General features: G+C 36.5%; 1 protein-coding gene across 4 annotated transcripts in view; it reads right to left on the reverse strand.

Moving 5' to 3' along the window:
* Positions 1-26,389, reverse strand: part of LOC109446118 (myb/SANT-like DNA-binding domain-containing protein 3) — a 110,885-nt gene that overhangs the window by 42,765 nt on the left and 41,731 nt on the right. For 3 of the 4 annotated variants that reach the window (XM_088793231.1, XM_088793232.1, XM_019729236.3), the window contains one exon: positions 6,224-6,333. In XM_088793231.1, coding sequence (XP_088649357.1) covers positions 6,224-6,333 — 110 coding nt within the window. Of the gene's footprint in view, positions 1-6,223; positions 6,334-22,527; positions 22,565-26,389 lie in introns of those variants that run through there. The other variant, XM_088793233.1, reaches the window with a different exon arrangement.

Below are 26,389 nucleotides of genomic sequence, written 5' to 3' on the forward strand. Positions count from 1 at the left end.
AAATAAAAATACAGCAAAAAAATAAATTACATATATAATCTCAATTATTTAGAAAAAATAAATATTCATAAAGGAAATCCTGGAAGAAAACATCAATAAATTTTTCACATTACTTGTCATGGTTTTTTAGTTCCATGATTTTCCATATTTCTCAATTTTCTCCAATGAACAAGATTTACTTTTATCATTTAAGTGGTGGATTTACTTTATGAACCATAAATATGACATGCTACCACAGGTCAAGCACTGGTAAGAACAATTTCTAATATAATATTTTATAACCAAGTTGACTTGTTGTACATTATCAGCAGACTCCTACATCAGCTTTAATTAAAATTAAAATTTTACTTTAGGAAGCCCTCCTATATTGCTCTGATTTTTCATGGATCACATGTCTTTATTCTCTTTCCTTAAAATACACAATAACTTGTATGAAGTCTGCACAAATCAATATGTTACTTTGTAATTATATATAATGCATAACTAGCAAAGGAGACCCTAAGCTCCAAGATGTCCAGTGCTAAGTCTATGGACTTTTCATCCCTACTGTTTGCTCAACAAATGCTTAATGACTTTCTAAAGGCACGCTCTCAAAGGTGCTAACATTGTCCCCTAGGCATGGGTGCCCCACGAAGGTTCTTTTGGTTGTCACAATAAAAGAATGCTGTCATTTAGCAGATGGATTCCAAAGATGCTAGACGTACTACAAAGGAAATGACGGTTCCACACAACAAAGACAAACGTACCATACAATCCCTGACTGCTTCTCTAGCCATTCACAGAGGAACCATGATAAGACTTACCATATACAAATAAGCATGCTCAGCTATCACTTATCCTAATAGTCTAGCATCCACCATACCTCTACTTTTTTGTTTTCAAGTCATTCTAGAATGCAATAGCGCTGATCTTTATTAAATCCACGCATTCATTAGAAGTAGATATAGCATCTGATTACTATATTGTGTTCTAGTGTCATTATACATTATATTGATTTCTTTAATTATGTGTTTATGTAGGTTGTATTATCTATGAATTTCATTAGAGTAGTAAAGAAACGGAATATAAATGATTGATTATAAAAATAGGGCTGAGAATCTCTAAGATAACAGCGAACATTTACTCAAGAGTTTCTATCTGGTAAACACTGGCTACAACTTTAAATGTCCTATCTAATTTAAATATCATAACAATCCCGTGAAGCACATGACTTTGTGCTTAGAGCTAAGGCTCTGAACTAAATGTTGAGTTCAAACCCTGGATCCACCATTCACGTGACTAGGCACTAGCACCAGTGTCATTTCCCCCATCTGTAAAATAGTGATTATAACAGTATCTACCTAACAAAGTTGTGATGAGGATTAAACAAGGAAAATTCATCTTTAGTGTTGATATCCGGCCATGGCATATTTTCAATAAACATTAGCTGGTTTGGATATTCCTATGTTCATTTCTGAGTTTTAAGTAATTGCCTGGAGTCATAGCTAAATAAGTGGAAGAGCCACAATTCCTCACAAGTGATGTACTCGAACCACTACACACTCAAGTTATATGGCATTTGGTGGTAATGAGCAGGGAGCTTAAAATAGTCCAGGCGACGTCCCTGAAATTCAACCTAACAAGCACTTACCTAGGAGTGAGCATGAGATGGGACAAGTAGACCTGCTGTTCCTCAGTCAGTCTGTTTCCCGGGGTCTCTCTTAAGAACCTCTCATGCTAGGGGAAAATTAAGGGATTGGGGCAATTTTAACAACATGCAACTCCTGATGTAGGCACTGACTCTGACCTAAGGTCTGCCTCCTCTGTACCGCCACCCTTGCTGGAGGTTAAGAACTCTCTCCTATACCTTCTCTTGAGCTGGAAGAATGTGATTTGAAGTAGTTTAGAAAGGTGCAGCAGTGTTCAGCTCTGGAACCACATCCACTCAAGCATTTACTGTACCTACTGTGTGTATCAAGAACTATGCTGAATACCTAAATAAGAAAAGAAGAAGGTTGTACCGGTTAACGTAATGTGTCAATTTGACTGGACCCCAGGGTGACCAGATTAAACATTATTTCTGGATGTGTCTGTGATGCTGCTTCAGGATGAGATTAGCATTTGAATCAGTGAACTGAGTAAGTGTCCTCCCCAGTGCGGGTGGGATCATCCAGTCCACTGAGGGTCTGAATAGAATGAAAAGGTGGAGGAAGGTAGAATTCATTCTTTCTGCCTAACTATTGAACTGGAATGTGGGTCTTCTAGTTCTCAGGCCTTCAGACTCAGATGGAGCTTACTTTATAAACTCACCTGATTCTAAGATCTGCAGACTTGGACTGAAACTACGCCACCAACTCTCCTGGGCCTCCTGCTCACAGACTGTGGAACTTCTCAGCTTTCATAATTAAGTGAACCAATTCCTGATAGTAAATCAATCTCTCTCTCTCTCTCTCTCTCTCTCTCTCTCTCTCTCTCTCTCTCTCTCTCATGTGCGTATGGATGTGAGCGTACATATATGTATACACACACACACCCCTCTTGGTTCCGTTTCCTCTGGAGAACCCTAACACAAACGTCTAAGAAGAGGGCATGTCACCTAGTGGGAGTAGGCACTGATAAATTCCAGAAGAAAGAGACATAGTCCAGAGAACTCCAGGTAGAAACACAGGAAGAAAGAAAAGAAACAGGAGAAAAGTTGCAGCCACTCCTCTTTGCATATTACCCAAGTTTTAATGGGAAGATGCAATATTGATCTTTTTACTTCATACAGAATAAAAGTAGCTTTGTTTATATAATGTGGCAAGATACAGCAGCTCTTATTCACAGACAGAAAGAAACAATTTTAGACTTCATTTAAAATCCTGTTATCATTTGTTAAAATGTGTTAAAAAATTATATCCCAGGAAGCTTATATTAATACTGAAAACACACTGAATCATAAGCCAATTTTTTAAAGGAGCTAAAGATCTTGCTAAAGCATCTTCATATGTTTAATGGGCTTATGAGGTCACTGTTCTTAAACTGGCAAGAACCTACGTCTAACTCGAACAGCTTTATGAGCTTATAAGAAAGTAAAGTAATCAAAAGAAGATTCACTCAGCAGCAGGATCACATCACGCTGGAAGCCCTTGGGCAGTTTGCTCCTACAAGGCAAGGAACTTGTCTTTAAACATTTTTATATCCTCGGCATCTAGCCTTGCAACAAGTAAGCACTGGATAAGTGTCCACGGACCTCAATTCTTCAAACTTTTATTTCCCTTTCCCGCTTTCCCACAAGGGATTCAGACAGAGCATGAGAGGATTTTCTAGCTGTTCAAGTATGTTTAAAAGGTCAAGAAAGCGATTTCTTTATTATCTTAAGAGTTGCAGGGAAAGATTTTCAAAGCATGAAAAACAAAATCATAAAGACAAAAACACATAAATATGATGTGAAAATTTAAAACTTTGTATCCAAAAAAAAAATGAAAATGACACCAGGATAAGTTCTTTAAAATACAGAATTCTTTTTCTGTAATCTATATAAACAGAAAAGGAACCAGTTCTAAAGTAAGTACTATTAAGTGACTTAGTACTTAAAAGAGAAATTAAACACACATATATTTGTATAAGATATAAGCTACAAATATTTCTTAAAGGAAATACAAGAAATAACAAATATTGCCTCTGAGAAGAGCAACTGGTAGTCTGAAGTGGAACACATTTTTTTCATTACATCATATATATTTTTATATATTGTTCAAGTTATTTACTATAGGCGTAATTACTCTTTTTAAAATATCAAAACAGTACTAACATCATAGATTCTCACGAGTTTATAAATTATATAAACGTATATATAATACATATAAAATGTTTACAACAGTTAATGAATATAAAATGCTTAGCATTGTAAACAATATGTAAGTACTCAAATAATGTATTATACATCATGTATACACGTACATACACATACATACCCATATACATACATACATCTTTACAAATCAATATAAGGGAAAAAGAAAAATAATCCCAAAACAGGCAAAGAATACGAAGTATTAATTTTTAAAAAAAGTAGCCAATAATATATGGAACATTTTCAGTATCTCTGGTAATCAAATGCACATTAAAATTTTTTTTGCCTTTCAGATTTATAGAACGTAAAAAGATTGACAAAATCCACCATCAACAGGCTGAGGAGAAACAAGCAGTCTAACATATCGTCATTGGCAAATGTTTATCTGCACGTGAGTATCCCACTGACCCAACAATTCCACATCAAGGAATTTAACCTCAGAAAATATAAAACAGTTGGAAGAGGAGAAGAGTCCCAGTCTTCCTGGTACAGGGTGGCTAGAACACTAATAGAAACCCTGCAACCTTTCTGGGTTGTAGAACCAGAGGAAGGAGTTCAGGCCAACCAGGGCCACTGGAGAGTGAGGGAGAAAATCCCAGAAAGGAGCGAGTCAGAGGGAAGTCCCAGATTCTGTATATAAACAGACCACATTTCTGGCTGACTTCTGAGCCACTCATGGGGCAGACTCCAAATAGCCCAGCTAAGGCTAAAATAAATGAACTGATATTTGTGTTGCTGCCACAAAAGGGAAGACAGAATTTGCCATTTGAGTTTAGTCAATTTAACTGTTTCAAAAACGACAATACTTTTCAGAATAACGTAACAATTCAAACACTCTAAAACATATCTATCATTCACAATGTGTAGGATAATTTCAAAATTACTCAAATACAAAAAAAAAAAAAAAACACCCAAAACAGGAAAACACAATCCACTCTAAAATGAAAAGACTATCAACAAAGATGATCGCTGAGATGTCCCAGATGTTGAAATGAGCAAAGATTTAAAGCAGCACTAATATCTGTGCTCACAGAAAATATGCTTGCAATGAATGAAAAGACAAGAAATTTCAGATGAATAGAAACTATAAATTCTAGAAACAAAATATCTGAAGTAAAAAACTCACTGGATTTATTGACCTAACCTGAAGATAAATCAATAAAAATTATCTAATGTGAAAAACATAAAGAAGTAAAAGTTCATGCGATCTTGGTATATGCGCTTGCACACTACGCACATCAACACTTTCTTTTAAGGAAAGAAGCCCACTTCAGTTACCATCCCTTGTGAAAGGGTTTGGGGCAGGAGGCAGGCAGCCAGACACAACACACTGGCCAGACTACTGCATGAGTAACCGTGTAGGGGTGAGCACACGAGTGGCTAAGCCGCGCCAAACGTGGCTATTGTGAATAAATAATGGATTGTGAAGTCCCTTTTGCTCTCTGACTGGACAATAATATACCAGCTCGCCACTTCTTTTAACGAAAATAAACATGACAGTTTATAGTTTTCAAAGAGGTTTAATATGCAAGCTCTTTTCTGATTTTGATTCTCACTACAATACCGTAAGAAAGGGTAGGAAATATTCCTTCTTTTTCAGATGGATCATACAGGAACTTGACTGAGGTTACAGAGTTACTGGAAATACTGACTCTCCTATGCTTTCATCCCTGATCTGTGTACCCTTTCCTCCCCTTAAAATCCAAATGGTGGGTAAAATTAGAACACGATCACGAGTGGGGAAAAAATTCTAGTTCCTTCTTTGTCTCATCCCAAATTCTAAATCAGGAACCATCTTGTGACCAACACTCTAAAGCCAGACTATACTTCAATCAAACAAAATAAAACACAAAGAAAGAATGAAATGTAGCACATTTTGCTTCTTTTCTTTTTACTTCTTTATAGACACCAGAATCACAATGAACACAGCAGCACCTGAGAAGCAAAGCTCTTAGTTTGAGGTTCCCTTTGTGGTCCATCTCTAACCCTGACCTACCCTGAGGGACCAAGGCGGTCATGTTCTTTGGCCTAAAGAGATGAGACAGCAGCAAATAAGAAAGGAAGGGAAAAAGCCTAGTTAGAGAAGGAAAGTGTCAGCATTTTAAGTAAGAGACTCCACTGCAACCTGTACTTTATTTCCTTTCAATGACAATTATACCATATATTTGAATAGAACTTTAATACTTTTTCAAAGCATGTTCACATCTATTATTGCCAGTCTGTCCTCTTAGTTCAAGCAAAGCAGCATGGAATGTACAAATAATAGCACTTTACCTAACAAAACAAGAATCCGTGGGCTGTGAACCCAACTTCCTTGTGGGATTCAAGATCTTTTAAGGTTTTTAAAGAATGCAGAACTATAAAATATGAGAAATATGAAAATTTTCAAAATAGGTTGGGTTTCCTCACCTGAAACTGACATGCACATTTCAAACCATCTCCATCTTCTTTACAGACGCCTCCATATTTACATGATGATTCATCACAAATTCTTACATCAGACTCCCTCACATTTAATTCTGTAAAAGAAGAAAAGCAGTTTCATATATATATTTGTCTTTTTGTATCCAAATGTACAAATATAAATAAATGGGAAAAAAATCCCTGAAATATATTAAGCATCTCATCCACAAGTATAATAAGACATAAGATACAAAACACAAGTTCTATAAAACACAAAATGTTCAGGATTTCCCAATGAGACTATGCCTATAAGTAACCCAAACCAAAATAAAACTCAAAGTATCAGGATTTCACATTTCTAAAAGGTAAATCTACAAAATTTTTCTATTTTGGTCTCCTAAGATCTTAAAATAATCTCCTTACTATTGTTTTACTTAATATTTTAATTATTTTTCTAGTGATAGCTACTAATTTTAAAGATAACAAGAATAACTACAAAATGTATACAAATATTAATCATTATGTTGCACACTGAATTATGCCGTTATCATTATGTTGTTCTGAAACTAACAGAATGTTATATGTCAATTAAACTTCAATTAAAAAAAGAAAGAAAAAGCAAGTCACATCCTGAATGATGTCATTTATACAAAGCTCAAAACCATGAAAAACCAAATATTTAAAGGGTATTATTTTATTTCTATAAAATAGTATATGATAAAAAATTTTAAGCACATTCAGTTATCATTTCAGAAGTAAAAAATGATTTTTTAAAAAAGGAAAACGAATAACTAAATGGAATTTTAATTTTTTTGGTACCCAGAATAAATTTTGAGGGATCGTTATTCACTCCAGACAAATAAACTCTTTTAATTACAAAAGAATTATAAAGTGAACCTGAATTTCATACAGTATATGTGTGTGTGTGTGTGTGTACACACACACACACACACACACACACACACACACACACACACACACACACACATATATGGAGCATGTACGTGCACAAAATTAAAGAGATTCAAATCTTAGCAGACTTAAAACTTTTTAATGACTGATTTAATTTTATTTTACCCCAGGAAGCAGAGCCAATCAACAGCACTAGCATTCTGTGGTCATTTCTGCTCCTGCTCCAAGACTGTCAGTCTTGCTCTGGAAGCATCAAATTAAGTTTTCTAGGAAACCTCAGAAATTGCTTTAAGGTATCGCTAAGCAAAGCTGCCAATCACATGGGATTGGGTAAAAAACACTACAAAGCAATTTCCATATCTTCGTATGGAAAATGGGAATGACAACAAAAAATGTTTTTATGCAAAGAAATAATTGTTTACAAAACCCATCCCAGTATAGTGGTAAACACATGAGTCTGGGCACAGAGAGGCCTAAGCTAGCTTCTGACTGCTCCTCAATAACTGAGAGATTTGGGGAAGAGCACAAGGTCTCCTGCAGCTCTAGTCAAGGTGAGGTCTTGGCAAGCAGATCTCAGACAGCACTTCTTCAGCAATCCCTCATCCCAGGTTATCTACCACTTCTAGATTTCAAAGCAGGATTCCTCGGTGGCCTGAGTCAAGGAAGTTCTATATCTAGTGACATCTGTCCTAGTGACATTTCATTGCTTCTCTTTGTCCCATCTGTTCTCACTGCTCTGCAATGGTGTCTTGGGTCTCCCACGCTTAGCTGACCCTTCTAGGAGCTGGCTGTCAAGTACCTAAAATACCCAAGGCGTTGACAGTCAACAGTACCGAACACTGCATGAAGGTAGGTATATGTCTATATAACTAGAGGTTACAAAAATTTTTTCTCCTTTTTTCTTAAATGGATCTCAGGTACACAGAATTGGATTACTCTAAAGTTTAAGCATACATGTAAAAAAACAAATAAAGACATGAGCAGAAACATAAAACAACAGGAAACTAATATCCCTGCTTTGTTGTTCTCACTGTTTCACAAACTTTTCCAGGCACAGATGACCATCTTTCAATTCCTTTCACCTTGGCTATGTAGGCTTTATGCTCTTAGTTCTCCTCATCTCCCAATTTTTGCTGTCGCCCCTTTCCCCCTTGACTACTTGAATGAGCTCTTAAAGCTCAATCCTAAATGTGGGGTTTGCTTGTTTTCTACCTACTCACAGTCCTACTGGGAACTTGCATGAGGTCTGGTACCAATTACTGTCTAATGTACATCGTGAAACTCAAGGAAGATTAACTAAATGTTAATCAAGAACCTCTCTGGAAAAGAAGTTAAGAATGTATAATACCTTTCTTTGCTCAACTATAGGCTTAACCAATTTTAGGGCCACAGAAATAATAAGAATTGCACAATTTCAGAAGTAAAATTTAGTGCATTTCTCTTTTTTCTTTTCTTTGTATCCTTAAAGTTCACACTGGGTTCCAATACAACCAGACATATAAAGCAAGAATAAGTAAAGTTTTCATTTTGTCTGTGGGTCAACATCATGCTCTGAGTTACGACTTGCTATCCTGGCTTGAGATTCTTGGAGTTGTAATGTTTTACTTGGTTGTGTTTTAAAAATACAATGGGATTCGATCTAGAACCTAAACTATCCCTGCCACTAAGACTCACATATGGCTGGAGACCTAGGACTGTTCAAGTATCTGTTTGCACGATGGACTAAGGAACATTTGAAGAGAATACTTGTCCTTACTAAGGTGAGGCAGAAAAGCCTGGCCCAATAAGCAAAGCCTTGGACAGGAGACGTCCCCCAAACAGGGAGTGGTTGTCTATCGCTTAGGCTGCTCCCACAGCCCAGCCCCAAAGGCCCATCATGACAGCGACAGGGGCTACAAGGAGACTCAAGAATGGCTTTCACAAAGCTCTGAAGCAACAAGATATAAAGAGTTCTGTTTTGATGCCCACATAAGAAGATATACTAATAGGGGGAAAGGGGGTTGGGACACCTCAATAGCCCCAGCATATCAGCAATACACCTGGCAGAACAGCACAAGGCCGACGAGATAGTAGTATCAGGCACTGAGGTACCTGATATCTAGGGGGAGGTACCACTATACAACGGCAGAGGCAGCAAACATCACAATTAGAAAAAGACATGCCATGGGGCAGTGGCCAGGATACACGAGTAAGCCCACATGAAACACCCTTTGGTGAATCCAAGAATAACCTGGAGGTAAGGGGAGGCATTCTGGGGGAGCTAGAGGTCCACACTGACAGGAAAGAGTAAAAGTCATGAAATTCTGATTACACTGGTTATTAGTCATGCTTTTCTTTATGCACATCTTGCTATCAAATCCATGTTATTTACATGTGTGTTAATATGTTAAATGTGATTATTTAGTTGATCAGAAGCAATTAAGTATCTACTATGTATCTAATCCTATGCTAAGAATTTAGGATACACCAGAAAATACACAAGAGGGAGCTTATGATCTTGCTAACATATGGAACAATTAGTGATGAATTCAATAGTCTATAATTAAGAGAAGAATTGTGTTGTACAGGCTATGATTGCTCTAGGAATTTCAAGAAGGAGATAAAAATAGATTTGAAGCACAGGGTGCTGTGTCAAAAATGGCAAAACTTGCATTGACCTTGAAAACTTAGTAAGGCCTTCTTTTCTGATTATAAAATTAATAAAGGATCATTATACAGAATTTAGAAAAGACATTTAAAAATAATGTTTTAATTGCCCATAACATGTGGGTTATATCAAAATCAAGAGAAAAAAAGAGAATGTTCTTATCTAGGAAAACAGTACTAGTGAAAGTAGAGACATGCGTCATTTAATAGTACACATAAATATTAGTATCACTGATTCCCAAATCATATTCCTCAGGGAAACCTGGTGTCCTAGACTAGAGCGTACCTTCATTAAAATAAAATAAGAATTTCACTTTCTCATTTGCCATGGAAAAAAAGTCAGTGGAAGGAATTTTCTAAAATTAAGAGTTTTCTTCACTTACATTTCTTAAACTTTCAATATCTGAGATTAGTTCCTTGCTAGCTATCAACAAAACTGTTCAACAAATGTGAAAAAATATTGATAGAAAAATTCCAACAGTGTTTTATAAGAACAAATGACCATGAATGTCACAAGCTAATGAATGTATATTTTTAAATGTTTTGTTATTGTGCTAGTCACTGTTGATTGCCTACTTTGAATCTATTCTCCCCTTCTTAGTTAATAAGGAAATCACAATTTTGTTCAGGGAGACAAAGTATTCAGCTACATAACCGGTATTTCCCTAACTCCCTCACTTCATGCCACAGTTCATATATAAGCACTATCCCTTCCTCCTTCATTCCTCATTTCTTTTTCCTGCTTGGAGAATAAACCTGTGCCCAAGGTTATAGCAGCTATCTTATTTGCATGAAGATGACTGCTATGACTACAAGCTAAGCTGGTAGACCACACTTACAAGAGACTTCAGATCGAAAGACACACACAGACTGAAAGTAAAGGGATGGGAAAAGATATTTCATGAAAATAGAAATTTAAAAAAGCTGGGGTAGCAATATTTATACCAGACAAAATACATGTTATAGCAAGAGACAAAAAGGACCCAGCAATTCCACTTCCAGGTACTTATCCAAAGAAACCCAAAACACTAATTTGAAAAGATATATACATCCAGATGTTCATGGCAGCATTATTTACAATAGCAAAGATATGGAAGCAACCTAAGTGCCCATCAACTGATGAATGGATAAAGAAGTGGTACATATATACAATGGAATATTAGCCATAAAAAAGAATGAAATCTTGTCATCTGCTACAAATGAATGGGCCTAGAGGGTATTATGCTAAGTGAAATAAGTCAGACAAAGAAAGACAAATATCATATGATTTCACTTATATGTGGAATCTAAAAAACAAAATGAACAAACAAAACTGAAACAAACTCATAGATACAGAGAACATTTTGATGGTTGACAGATGGGAGGGGGTTTGGGGGGATGGATGAAAAAAGGGGAGGAATTAAGAAGTAAAAACTGGTAGTTGCAAAATAGTCATGGGGACGTAAAGTAAAGCATAGGGAATATAGTCAATAATGTAATAACTATTTATGGCGTCAAATGGATATTAGATTTGTCAGGGTGATCACTTTGTAAGTTTTATAAATATCTAATCATTATGTTGTACACCTGAAATTAATATAATATTGTATGTCAACTGTAATTGAAAAATAAAAAATTATTAAGATAAATAAATAAAAGATAAAAAGATAAATAAAAATAAAGATGGTAGACCTAAAAGACAGAAGCAAAAATGTGGAAAGAAAGAAAAATTATGGAATCACCACACCTACCCTGGATTTCATCCTTCCAGACTTACTGTTATAATAAGCAAATGTATAAATGAAACCCTTATCATTTAAGCCACTATTAGGTCATTGATAAATGTGATTAAATAACAAGCCTGATATAATGATTGCATGTAAATTTAATTGAGATAAGTATTTCTGAGCAACAATCTTGTGCGACATCACAGCCCACATGATAAAATGAATTTCTCAAGAACCTGGTGCTCTGAGTCTTTACAAATTTAAGAACCACTACCTTACCTCAAATTCAGTATAGAAGAAATTCTATTTGGGATCATCTTCTGAATGTTATTTCTTTTCAAGTATTCTATACAGTATCAGGCATCAAGAGGGTACTCTACTACCTGTCAATAATGATGATTACATACCTGCCTTCCTGAGCCCAAGATAGAAATTCAGCAAAATGGATGAGCCATTACTGAGGGCCCTCAAAAATCAATTTTCCAAATAGAAATATTTTACACAAAGAAGCACTCAAAGCAAAAAATATTTTGCTCTGGTTGCAAATCTGGCCATTATACAGTTTTCTAAATGTAAAACTTGTCTTAATTTTCATTAACATTTCAAAGCTGAGAAACAATACACACTAGGGGAAGGAACCCTACTTACTATGAACCTGAAATGCCAAAATTCCCACCTTTTGGCAGCACTAACTAGGTTCAGGCTGCAGTTCAAAATAAGACCCATTAGCCCTCCAGATTGATAAGTAACCTTTCCATTAAACAGAAGGTAGTTCTGAGGATCTTATGACTTTGCTAACATTTATGGAGAGCCAACCGTGAACAAACTTTGCAAAATGTTAACATAGGATTCAGGGCTTCTCAATCTCGGCACTGCTGCCATTTTGGGTTAGATAGAGGGCTTTGTTGTAGAGGGCTCACCTGTGCTCTAGAGGATGTTTAGCAACATCTCTGGCCTCTACCCACGAGATGCCAGTAGGACCATCCCACCTGTAACAACCATGTGTCTTCAGACATCACCAAATGTCCTGGGGTGGGGGGGGCAAAATCACTCCCCGTTGAGAACCACTATAAAAGGTGAACCAAAGGCTTTACATTTATGGTAGTTCTCTCACATAATCACTAAAGAGAAAATGAGTCAAATAAGCAGTAGTCTCGAAGATCTCTCTGCCCATTACCACAGCCATTTTTCATTTCAACAGAGGGACCTAAATACGATGAGATGTGATCAAAAAAATACAGTGAATGCTGATGCCCAGTGCCATCCAACAGAAAGGCAGGAAAGGCAGGGAAGTGGCACGTCAAACCGTGGCAACAGTGTGTGACAAGTTTCAACTTGTTTGGTACAGTCAGTCAGGTGTGAGCTAACACTGAGAGAAGTTGCGTTTTAAAGTGTGCCGTAAATCATCCTCCATCATGACAACTCTCCGTGTCACATATCACTTCTGGTATATGGCAATTTTTGTCAAATAAAAACATTACGGTGTGTCCTCATCCACCTTATTCACCGGATCTGGCACCATGAGATTTCTGACTCTTTGCCAAACTCAAAATGATTCCAGACATTGAGGCAGCCACGACAGCACCACTAAAGACACTCACGAAAGAGGACTTCCAGAACTGCTTCAGAAAGTGGCAAGAAGGATGGGATAAGTGTGTTCAAAGTGAAGGGGAGTATTTTGAGGGGGATTAACAGCAATGTGTCTTTTGCTATAATAAACTTTTTTTATTTAAACATTCAGCATATTGGTTGATCACTTCTTCTATATTGCCTCCAAGTTTATGTCAAGTCCTGGCTCACAGTGGGTGCCCCTCCTTTAATAATGCCTTAACCCCCAGCAAGCCTGGCTTCTTCCCCCTTCCTACCAAAACTCTTCTTCAAGGTCAATATGTCCTCTATTCTATAGATCCCATAGCTTTTTTCTTATTCTTCCAACTGTTCTTGACTCTTCTACAGCAGTTGATACTCCTGGCCTCTCCTGCCAACCTCATAATCTTGAGTATCCCCCAACTCTGACCAGTGCTCATTTACTCACTCTTTTTTTCCTTCTACTGTCTAGTCCATGTCCACAAGCACCCTTAGAACTTATCTCCAACTTAATCAACTCTCCAGATTAACCAGTATGCTATTCTCTGTAAAACACACAAACCAATGTCCATGGTACAATGAGTCCTCAAGGCTACTCTCTACCTCAGGTCACTCTCTAGAACAGTCTTGAATATTTTAGCTCCAACCAGGGGTGTTGCTCTTGCACTTCAAGAGTCAGTTATAGATGTAATTCAGCCTGTGTATGCCAACTGTATTTGCTATTGTAAGTATGTGGTGTCGACAGTTCATAAAAGTGAAAATAAATTGTTACTATGAAAACAAAATTGAAGGCTATGAAAAGACTTAAGAAAGGCAAGTTGCTTTTAAAAAATCGCTGCTGCATTAGGTAAGAAAAATCTAGAATTCTGCAACCACAAGTCTTTCAGTTCCTTTTTGAAGAGCTTAAAACCGTAGTTTGTAATCAATGTATTAGGAATGTGGTTTATTCAAAAAAGAGTAAATTCTCAAAGAAAAATTCTGGGCCTTCATCAAAATGCTGTTTAATAAATTTATATGTTTTTACATTAAAATGCTATATGCACTATGAATCATTTTTGTGGCTCCCACTTTAAATAACTTTCTTGATTAACCAACTAGCTACCAGAATCAAGGCACCAAGATAAGGGGGCTCCTACTATATATAAAAGCATTCTGCCCTCACCATCCCCTTGCGTCATCATGTCTTATTTCTTCTCTCTCAGCAGTCTCTTCCACTCCTACCACTTACCAACATGTGGAAATCTTTAGTTCCTCTCTAGGTGATTTCTTGACTCCCCATATGACATGTTCAAATTTTTTACCTTGTTCTTAAGACTAACCCAATATCAAAGAGTTTATACTCATTGTCTAGAGATTAATAGTGTTTGGGAAAACCTTCCCTTTTTTAGAAAAGCACACCAATCCAATCTGACAGGATCCCCGCTAGTTGGTTTCACTCCCAAAACATGCCCTGCTTGTTCCTGACTCTGCATCCAAAACTCTATGAGACAATTACACAATCTCTATATACACTGAAAACATATTTAAAATATTTAAACATGTAATATATCCCACACCAGGAAATGGTGTGGTACAGACATGGAATATTATACAGCTATTTAAAACGCTGTGTATATTTTATGTGGCAATATGGTAATATGCTGATGAATGTCAAGTCAAAAGGTAGAAGACAAAACTTAACACATTCACTAGGATTGTGTATAAAATACACATATAGGAAAATTCAGCCAAGGAAAAAAACAAAAATGGTAACGGGGACTGCGTTTACACCAATTGAACAATGGATGATTTCTTCCTCTATTCTATATGGTTATATTTAATGGGGGGGGGGGGGGAGCTCAATGTGATTTCTAACACAAGCCCAGAGACAGTGTGCTACATAACGGACAGAGCATTAGCTTGGGAGTCAATCAGGGCCAGGTTCACATGCTAGTTCTTCACCTTTTAGAACAGTAACACCTTCCCTAGATATTGTAATGATTAGATATGTACTAAAAAGCAACAGTGCCTAGAACAAGTGGGTATACGGCCAAAATTCATTTCTTTTCTTTCCCCAGACCAATCTGAGGGACACCTTTCATGACACAAATCACTGAAAAGACATTTCAGGATAAAATCAAATGATGGATTTAGTACATAAATGTTGACTTCAGTCCCAGCAAATGAGATAAATAGAAATTAAATTCTGTTCAACTTGTTTACTAAATTAACCATATTACACTAGTTATCTTCCACTAAAAGATATGGGGGGAGGGGGAAATAAACTGTACTCATATTTCATGATACAAAACCAAAAGCAGTTTACATTAACATCAAAAGGCACTAACAACAGAGAGGACTAAAACATCTCTTAAGATACATTTAACAACAGAAATTTCACATATGCCACACACTTATCTGACACCAATATTTTTCATCCCATTCTACATGCTACTGCCAAGCTAACCCTTGTTAAATACCACTTTGATGGTATCACTCGTCCACCCCCATACCTACCATCATTCCCTGCCACCTACTTCAGTTCTAACTGCCTGTCGTCAGGACCCTCAGCCAAGGTGATGGGGAGGACAACCTACTGCAGGATCGGAAAGAAAAACAGACCCAGCTCCCCAATTCGGTATTAAAGGTACTCAGGGTCTTTCTAGCCCAATGCAGTCCTAACCAAAGGTCTTGCGCTGCGATACTATCTCCCTTACCCCTATTTCTGACTAGCTTGGCAAACCGGTGTGTTTCCTCACAGATCCATAAGCTAAATTTGTTATACTGCAGTTATTGAAAAGAATGATGAAGACTCTCCACATTTCCTGACATGACAGTTTTTTGAAAACACATTTTTTTCAAAAATGTATAACAAAACTTATTTTTCAATGCCTGTTAAAAAAAATGGAAGGTATATACATCAAAATATGAACCAAAGTTATCTCTTGGTAGAATTTAAACTTTCTTCTTTAATTCTGTATTTTTTATGAACTGTTTAAGTTTTACAATGAACTTGTGAGACTTTTAAAATCAGATAAAATAATTACGTACCACACATGTAAGAATCTCACAAAAGGCCATATACGGTCTGAATTCACTCATATAAAATGTCCAGAGTAGGTAAATCCATAAAGATATAAAATCACTATGTGGTTGCCAAGAGATAGGGGCAGAGGAGGATTGGGACTGACTGTAAATAGTATGAAAATTTTAGGGGGGGGATAATGAAAATGTTCTGTAATTAGACAGTAGATAGTGGTGATGGTTGCACAACATACTGAATAAATTAAAAACCACTGAATTACTTTGAAATATACTTACTGTGTTTCTCCGAAAATAAGACCGGGTTTTACATTAATTTTTGCTCCAAAATTTGCATTGGGGCGTTTTCAGGGGATGTATTCTTTTTTCATGCACAACAATCTACACTTATTCAAACACAGTCATGTCATCTTCTTCTGGAACATCGTCATAACGTACTAAATGAGTCCATCTGGCTGACGATCTTAACTGGGGCTTATTTTCGGGGTAGGTCTTATTTTCGGGGAAACCTGGTAAAATGGTAAGTTTTATGTTATGTTATATAATGAGTGATATCTCGTTAAATAAAAAAATAATTTAAAAAATCTGATAAACCATATTTGATTTGATTTTGAAAAAAATGAACAAGCATTATAATTTGGTGTTTAAGGGACAGACCCTAGAACCAGACTACCTAGATCAGTACCCGGGCTCTCATCCACAAAGTGACCTTAGTATTGACCACTCTGTGCCTCCATTCCTTCACCTGTAAAATGGAAAGAATAACAGCACCTATCTCCTAACTCATAATATTGACAGAGGATTAAATAAAGATATGGAAAACACTCAGAGTAGTGCATGATACATAAGTGCTATATTAAGTTGGCTATTATTATTTTTTTTTTTTATTAAGACCAGTGCTGCAGAAGGTGTGGAAAAATTAACACTCAAACCAACTGTGAGAGTATAAATTGGCAGGAACTCTCAAGAAATAATGAGGCAGCATATACTAACATTTTAATTTTCTTTATCCTACTTCTACAAAATTATGACAGGTATAGAAGAAAAACACACAAAAATGTATGTACAAGATTGTTAACATCAGCATTTTTAATAACGACAAAGTGGAAAATGACCTGTGTCCATCTGTTGGGAATTAATTAAATAAATTATTGATGAAATACCATTAAGTCATTAAAATTAAAGTAGGTAGTAGAAACACGTACTGATATGGAAACATCACAATCCACTGTGAAGTGAAAAAAATCAGGTTATAAAACAATATTTAGGGTTGCAATCCAATTTATATTTTGCAACATATACATATTTACATATGTATTTTAAGATTTTGCAAGTACATTCAACACATTTTCTCCATCAAAATTTTAAAACAATAAATAAATCTAAACACAAGAATATGGCCCTCTGGCTCTATTCTAACCACTGTTCCTTAGTGTCTGCAACACTAAGTGGAATGGGAGCTTGCCAGAATCCAGGGAAGTGACCCCAAAAACAAAAATCTACAAAACAACCTGCGAGTTGGCACTGGAGAACCTGATATTAACTGCTTTTAAAGAGAACTTTTAAAGGACTTCACAAAACTGGTGCATTAGAAAGCGCTCCAGACTTGGAGCGCCAATCATTTAATTAAGTAACTCTATGGTCCTGGCCAAGCACTAGATCTCTCTTGAGAAATCCCAGTTCTTTAGAGTAAAAATGGGTTTAATAATCCCTCCTAGGATTGCCAGGACTAACAGAGATCTTTACAAAAAAACAATGGAAACTATAAAGGATACTTCTCTTTGGTTACAATAATGAAAACCTTTAAATCAACAACAACCTAAAACCCCAGCAAATTGTTGAAAAATTGTGAGGAATTAAAACACAAAAAACAAAAAACTAGGTTTAATTAAATGGTAATTAGGAAGCACTTATGGTCTGAATTAGAAGAAGAAAACAATAATGGTAAAAACAACTGCACCACCTAAAAAATATCTCAAACCACTTTAAAGAGAAAAAAAATACGATGAAAAATTAACACAGGACACTAAACAAAGACTGAACTGACTTGTGAACAACAGAGAATCTAAATATATCAATTACGCTCTAAGCAACAGAAATGATATAGAAACATCAGCAGTTTAAATTCACTTGCAAAACAATATTAGATGAAAGCTGACAAGGTGAAATAAACTGAACCTAAAAATCCCCAAAGGAGATCTGACCTGTGAACAACAGTGCTTCCTGGTTAAACAAAACAAAACAAAAAATGCCAAAGCAAACACTAGTATCAAGAAAAAAGTTCAAAATTTTTCTGGTATAAAATGAAATAACTCCAGCATAAAATTAAGTATTACAGAGGAGAATGGCAATCACCACACATTTCTTTATATTTTTCCATATTCCTCAAATTTTTACATCAAACAAATACTGCTTTTATAACTAAGAAAAAAGGTGTGGCTTTTCTTTCTTTTTTTTTTTTTTTAAACTATGAATACTTGCACTCAGAATACTTGCACAAAAATGAGAGAAATGGAGTTGTGGCTGAAAGCATAATACCTGCCAAAGTTTTTGACGGCAGAAGAATATGTTAAGAACTTTAGAACCCGACTGTTCAAAAAAAAATAATGAAACAACTGAGCCATGAAAAATACATGACACTTGTAAAAAAGAAATACATTCAAATAGTAACAAAGGATTAAAATCATCTAATAAGCTAAAAGCAAATAGGAAATTTTAAGATTTAAACATAGAATTCCAAGAGAAATAGGCCAACTCCTCATGTCTCCCACGAGAGAAGCTAATAATGGAATTAATAGTAGGAATAATGGAAATAGTTCTGTTAAAACAATGTTTCTTACCAAAAAAAAAAAAAAAAAAAAAGAGGGAGAAGGAAGAAGGGAGTAAATGGCCTGACATTATCTCCCAATCCAGCTTAAAAGGAATGGAGAATTCAAATCCAATTTAAATAAACCACATACGTATGTTCAGAATCATAAGGGATAAACAGTATGAACTTAAAAGAACAAGGTTGGTTATAATTTTAAAAAGATAATAACAAGTAATGGCTAGGATGTGGAGAAACTGAAACCCTCAGACATTGCTGAAGAAAATATAAAATGGTGCAGCCACTTTGGAAAACAGTTTGGCAGTTCCTCAAAATGTTAAACACAGAATTACCATGTGATCTGATCCAGCAATTCTACTTCTAGGTATAAACCCAAGAGAACTGATCACATGTCCACAGAAAAACTTGTACATGAGTGTTCATAGCAACATTATTCGTAACAGCCCCAAAGTAGAAACCTCCCAAATGTCCATCAGCTGACGAACAGAACAAAATGTAGTGTGTGTGTGTGTGTGTGTGTGTGTGTGTGAGTGTATTATATATGTAATGGAATATTACTCAGACATAAAAAGGAATGAAATTCTGATACATGCTATAACATGGATGAAACTTGAACACATGATGCTAAGTGAAAGAAGCCAATCACAAAAGACCACATATTGTATGACTCCATTTATATGAAATGTCCAGAACAGGCAACTATACAGCAAAAGATAGATTAGTGGTTGCCGAGGGCTGGGGGAAGTGGAGTTTGGGGAGTGACTGATAAACAATATGAAGTTTCTTTTGGAGAGAAAGAAAGTGTTCTAAATTTGATTGTGGTGATGGTTGCACAACCTCGTGGCTATACTGAAAAATACGGGATTGTACACTTCAAAAAATGATGATGATGATGATGATGATGATGATGGACAGTAGCACAAATATCATAATTACTTCATTAAATGAGTAAACGCCTATGAAAGCAGAATGGTCTGTATCAGTGCTGGGAAACAAAGCCTAACACTTAAAAACTAAAAGACAAACACAAATCCAGAAAAGGATGGGTATCATTATGACTTCAGGAGATACTTTAAATCTACGCTACACAAAAATAAAAAATACAACAAACAATGAAACAAAATTCAATGTTTCTGTTCCAAATAGAATAACAAAACTACAAGATAAACTGAAAAACTGTGAAAGATAAACCTGTATCATTGTAACTGGGGATGACAAAACAAAGGTATAGAACTGACATTAAGTATAAATTAAACCATTCCCCCCTTTGGTAGGGGCCAACTCGACAGAATCAGGTTCGGTGAGAAAAAAGGTTTAGAAGATAGATAGACAGACAGACAGACAGACAGACAGATACTATAAGGCAAATGTAAAATCTTAACAACTGGGAAATCTGGGTATACTATCACAATTTTCCTCTAAGTTTGAAATTAATTCAAAATAAAAGTTTTAAGTAAAATTAACAGTTATATAGTTAGGGGACTTAGAAGCCAAGGAAATAAGACTTTTTTTCCTGGGGTACAAGGATCTCTCACCTAATTTGTTCTCATACTAGGACCCAGAGACACACTTAGTATTAATACAAAAAGCTAAACATTCCACAACAGCAATCGTAGACCATAATACAAAATCATAAAACTATCTGTAAACATATCTAAATACATGTTTCATAACAATACTAAGAGAAGTTTTATCAGAAATCTGTACTGAAAAGGAAACATAAATATAATCTGTTTTCACTTAAGGAATTTAGAAAGAGAAAAAAAGGAAAGTTGAAAAAGGGGAAGTACTAAAACTAAGATATACAATGAATAAAGGAAAAATAGATATGATAAAAACATCATTAGAGAGTAGTTCAAAGAAAATGGTATAATCAGAGATAGCAGGGTAGCTTTCAAACACAGAGAGGTAGGGAGTGGATTTAAGGAAAGGGTTGAAAAGAACAGCACAGGGGATGTTGTTGCAAGGAGCACAGGCAGGACCAGGTACTACAGATGGAAGGATTTGCATCCAATTTGGTGATTGTGAGTAAGAGGAATGAGAGAAGAAATGGACACCCATTTGACTCTTTTCCCAACCGGCTCTCTATCCCAAATTAAGAGCATCACATTCCCCTCCACCTCCAACAGCAGGAGATCCGGAAGCCAAGGGAGAAAAAGATCAATGAAAGGCTAGCTGAGTGGGGACCGGCAATGGGAAGAGCTCATACCCCAGTATCCCAAAATATTCCCTTCAGTGCCCCCTCTCTGTGCCTGTTCTAACGCCATTCCCTCAGCCTAGAATACCCTTCCCATCTCTCCTCGGTTTCTGTGTTCCTTCAGTCATTCATTCATTCCACACACTACATTAAACATGTAAGGGGCATCTAATGTGGTGCTAGACCCTGTTCTAGGCAGTGGACACAGCAGTGAACAAAACAAAAAGCCTGGCCCTCATGCTGCTACGTAGAGGAGACATAATAAGTAACACATCACACAAGATAAGGCGCTTCGGAGCAGTAAAAAAGCATAAATGGAGATGAAGGGGGGAGAGGGGCAGAGGGGACAGAAGATGGAAAGGGCTGCAATTTTAAGGCACCATTTTGAAAGTGACATTAAAAACCTGACAGAGCTAAGGGGTAAATAACGGGACAGGAAAGTTCCCAGCAAAAGGAGCATCAACAGCAAAGGCCTCAGGCAAGTGCGCCTGGTGTTCCAAGCTCACATTCCATTCTGCCAGTAAAGGCCAGCTCAAGTGCCACTTACTCAGGCAAACTGTTTTGATGCCTGCAAATCAGAATGACTCACTGCCTCAGCACCTTCTCTGTGTCTTCCTCAGGGCACCAGGTACAGAGGAATCTCTCTTTTCAAACATTACAAAAGTAATCGCTGATCAATTCATCAAAAAAATCAGGTAAAGCAGGAAATCATTTAGAAATATAGGTACATATTTTAACCATTTTTTAACTTCAAACCGATGACAGCACCTAGACCTTTTCTTTGAGTATGTGTCTGCCACTTTCTTGGATAAGCCACAACCATAATCCATTATTTACAATGTCCATTTTTCCTTTCCTTTAAAGTAGAGAAGAGACCATAAAAAAATACTTGCAAAGTTTTCTAGGAGCAGAATCCTTTCAGAGATTTACAAGGTTTCTCCAACCTATTTGAGTTGTCTTAACCACAGTCTAATTCAGAGAACGGCAGGTCTTTCAGCCTCTTGCCTTTATCAAGTCCTTCTAAAGCATTTCATGAAAACAACTCTCTGCATTTATATCTAATCAATTTGAGTAATACTTATCAATTTATAAGTACCCTGGGTATCAATAACTTTGAGAACAAACACAACAGTCACTTTCTTGGTAAACAGAGAAATCAAATGATACACAGGCAAACCAGAGCTAACCTACCAGTTCGAGCATGTGTGTGCTGGGGAGTTGGCTAGCATGGTTTACTAAGGGCATGTTTAATTCAGAATGTTAAAATCACACTCAGTAAAAGATCTAAGTAGATGTCTCTCCAAATAAGCTACTGATATGGTCATTTATAGGGACAATAAGTACATGAAAATGTGCTCAACGTTATTAGTCATTAAGGAAATGAAAATTAAAACCACACTGATACACAACTCACCCACTAGAATGACGATAGTCATAAAGACAATCACAAGTGTTGGAGAGGATGTGGAGAAATTGGAGCCCTCAGACGCTTCTGTGAAAATGTAAAATGGTGCAGCTGCTTTGGAAAACAGTTCGGCAGTTCCACAAAATGTTTAACAGAGTTACCATGCGATCCAGCAAGTCTACGCCTAGGTATAAACCCAAGAGAATTGAAAACATATGTCCACACAAAAACTTGCACGTGAATGTTCATAGCAGCACCCTCATAACAGCCAAAACCTGAGAACATCCCAAATGTCTGTCAACTGATGAATGGGCAAACAAAACATGGTATAGATCCATACAATAAAATATTACTCGGTCATAAAAAGGAATGAGGTTCTGACACATGCTACAAAATAATCAACCTTGAAAACATTATACTGAGTGAAAGAAGCCAATCACAAAAGGCCACATGTTATATGACTCTGTTGATATGTAATGTCCAAAACAGACAAATCCATAGAGACAAAGTAGAATGGTAGTTGTCAGAGGTTGGGGGGAAAGAGGAACATGGAATGACTATTAATAGGTATGGAGGGTTTCTTTCTGGGGTGATGAAATGTTCTGGAACTAGACAGTGATGAATATATGAACTTTGTGAATATGCTGAAAACCACTGACTTGTATACCTTAAAAAATTTCACGGCTGTCAGTGTTCAATAAATGCTTATTGATGAGGGGCAAAACCCTGGATGTGTTAAATAGAAATTTCCACTGTATATATTTACAAGAGGCTTATAACCACCTCTGTTGGAAATACAAGGCCCTTATAGGTAGGGATGGCTTCTCATATACAGTATTTCCTTTAACATCTAGTATATTAGATTACACAAAATAGGTATTCATTCAATCAAGGTTCACTAAATAAAAGCCCACATGTTAGAAACCAGGGATCTAGAAATGCTCTGACCAAGATTCCATGCTAATTAGGGAAAACTCACTGTTTATTCCCCATAGTCCTGAATTGCCACCAACAAGGCACTTCTCTTAATCTAAAGTACGTATCATCTATTTATACCAGCCTTACCACCATATCACAATCTAGGACACATTTCTAACTTCCATGACATTTTTAAAACCTAGTTCAAATTCTCCACCTTATGTCTATCACCAAATGTAACTTACTGGTCTCTCACTATGTTTTTCTACCTTTCATTCCCTAAGATAGAAATATCTCACGTATTTAGCCTCCTTCTTCTCAAACACCCTAGAGCCAAAAGGGACAATTATTATTATTTTCATGTTACAAATGAGAAAAAAAGTCAATGTCCAAGGTCACCTTTCTTCAAAGTTCATCTTTCTTCACATGAATCATGTATTTCCAAACTCTTTTCTCTTTAGATGAAGAGGGAACTTTCTAATAAGTTAGATTTTCAAAAGAATAAATACAAATAAAAAGACATAAAATCAAAGCAATACGTATAAAGTCCAGAATAACTGGAGAGCGGAGGCAAGAAGGGGAAAAACAAGCTTTTTTAGAACAAGAGTTAAACAAAGGGCCCGCTGCTTAGGGAAGATGCTGTAATATCAAGAGATGACAGGGACAAATGCAGACCCATGTAGTTTCTTTGCTCTGGTTATCTTCAAGGAGCATGAACTTCAAACTGGGAAGGGTAGAACTCTGATAAAAGGAAGTTAACATTTAAGGCAAGTGGCATGGAGAGTGGACAGTGACAGGACACAGAGCTAGCTCAAAAAGAATTTGCTTTCTGATCCAAATAAATCATACTCCATGATACTGAAAAGATTTTTAGATCTGACTGCTGATTATCTGACTGCTGATTATCTAAGCTATCTTGACAAGGTGCCAAAAAGACCAGCAATGAAAGAATGAATTCTCAATTTTCAAAAAAGGAGAACTGCAAATCCAGAAAACTGTCTATGGGTAGCCCCTGAAATTCTCTAGAATGGGTACATGAGTTTTTTTTAACATAATAAAAAGAAAAAGGCACTGTAAGGTCTTTATTAAGGCAGACTATACAAGATTTGCTTCGTGATAGGATTACTAAAGTGGAAAAAGGAAGGATAATACAGACATATAGGTAACTGATTCTAATAAGACAATTTGTCAGAATCTTTTAATGACAGCCTAGTGAAAAAAATGAGAAAATGTTGAATAGCAGAAGCTTGAAAATCTGTTAAACTCTACTAGGAGGATGCATAGCTGTTTGAACCATTTGGAAGGAAGTCTCCAATAAAATATCACAGAATTCCATCCTTTTCCATGGTCTAGACAACTTCCATTAATTTAATAAAGCCACAGACCTGCTCTTCACATTTGCAAGGGCCACAAATTTGGCGTGACCCAACACACACAGCCTGACATACTCATAAAGGACAGAGTCCCCTGAAATGAGGGTCCAAAACCAAAACTGAAAATCAACAGTAAGTCAAGGCCAGCATTTAGATTTTAAAACTCAAATGCATATATACGACTAAACTGTAGTTTATGTGGGAAATACCTGAGTAATAAAAGCTACAAAAAAATCTACATACAGTCTCAAGTTGTGTTAATAAGATGCATATGTCCAGACCTGATTACTGTAGTTCTCTAATTAATTAATTTAAAAATATTTTTTTCCATATGAATCATTCCCAGATCTTCATCCTAAAAACAGTTATAACCAAAAAATCTACAAATGTCAGTTAGTTAAAACTCTAGCTTTATATTCAGTTATTCAAGTGTATCTTAGGGTTAGAAAAAATTTTATCTGACGAGCCTAATTTATGGACATTTGTATCAATATATCCTTGAAAGAAGGTTCAGATATTATTAAATCCAAGTCCACCTTTTACTACGTAGATGAGGAAACTAAAAAAATTAAGTAACTTCTTCCAAATAACATCGCTGCTTAGCAAGGGCCATGATCCCCAAATCAGTTCCCTTTTCCCACACCTCTAGGTCCTTTCTTAAAATTTGTACTATGCACTGAAGAGTTAGAAAACATACACAAAAATATATATCAACACTGTATATTGCTAAGGAAAAATCAGCTTAGCAAGAATGACCACAGCACATTAGCCAGTGAAATATTCCGACATGGTGTGACCACTTGAGTTTGATAACCAGTATGTTACCAAAAGGCACTCTAAAATACAAATGGTTTTTATTCTCAACCATTAATGTGTAATTACTTATAAAGCTTTATCCCATATCCCATTTAACATTAGAAAAATAAAGCAAAAGTTACTGCAGGGATGGAAAAGCTTTTAAGGGACATGCCATTGTTTCCTGTGCTCACAATCCCTCACCCATCATAAAACCTACTATTATGAAAATTATTAAGATTTTTCTACCTTCTAACCTAAACAGCAGGCCAAAGGTTTTCTTCATTTAGGGTAACATAAGACTCTGTGTCGAGGCCCTCATGCTCCCTCCACTCCCCCAGAAACAATGCCCCTTCAATAGCCCAAAGGTACAAAGGTTGTCTGGCAGGCAGGCTAGTGGGTCCCCTGTGGTCTAATGTCCATCCATCCCTTGTCCCTCCCACTCTTCCTCCTCTCCCCCTCCCCACCCAATGCCTCTTCTCCCACCCCCTAAAAGAAGACAAATGGAGAACTGAGAATTGATAAAAGGGAAAGTTATCAAGGCTGTGGCTCATGATCACCAGCATCTGCTAAGCGAGCTCCAGGAGGACCCATCCACCCCTAAATGAGACCTGGATGCCTCTCCTAGCCCCAGGGCTCCTCTGGGACCCGTTTTGAAAGGAAGAGGGAACTTTGCTGCCCGAATACCCTCCTCCCCAGTCTCATCCATTAGAGCCCCAGCAAGCTCTTTGTTTCCAACAGCTGTGTGTGGGGGGGGGGCGGGGGGGGGGACGGACAGGCGGCCT

Source organism: Rhinolophus sinicus, chromosome 16 (assembly GCF_057876585.1).
Source record: "Rhinolophus sinicus isolate RSI-liver-muscle chromosome 16, RSI-T2T, whole genome shotgun sequence".
In the NCBI taxonomy this organism is placed as follows: Eukaryota; Metazoa; Chordata; class Mammalia; order Chiroptera; family Rhinolophidae; genus Rhinolophus; species Rhinolophus sinicus.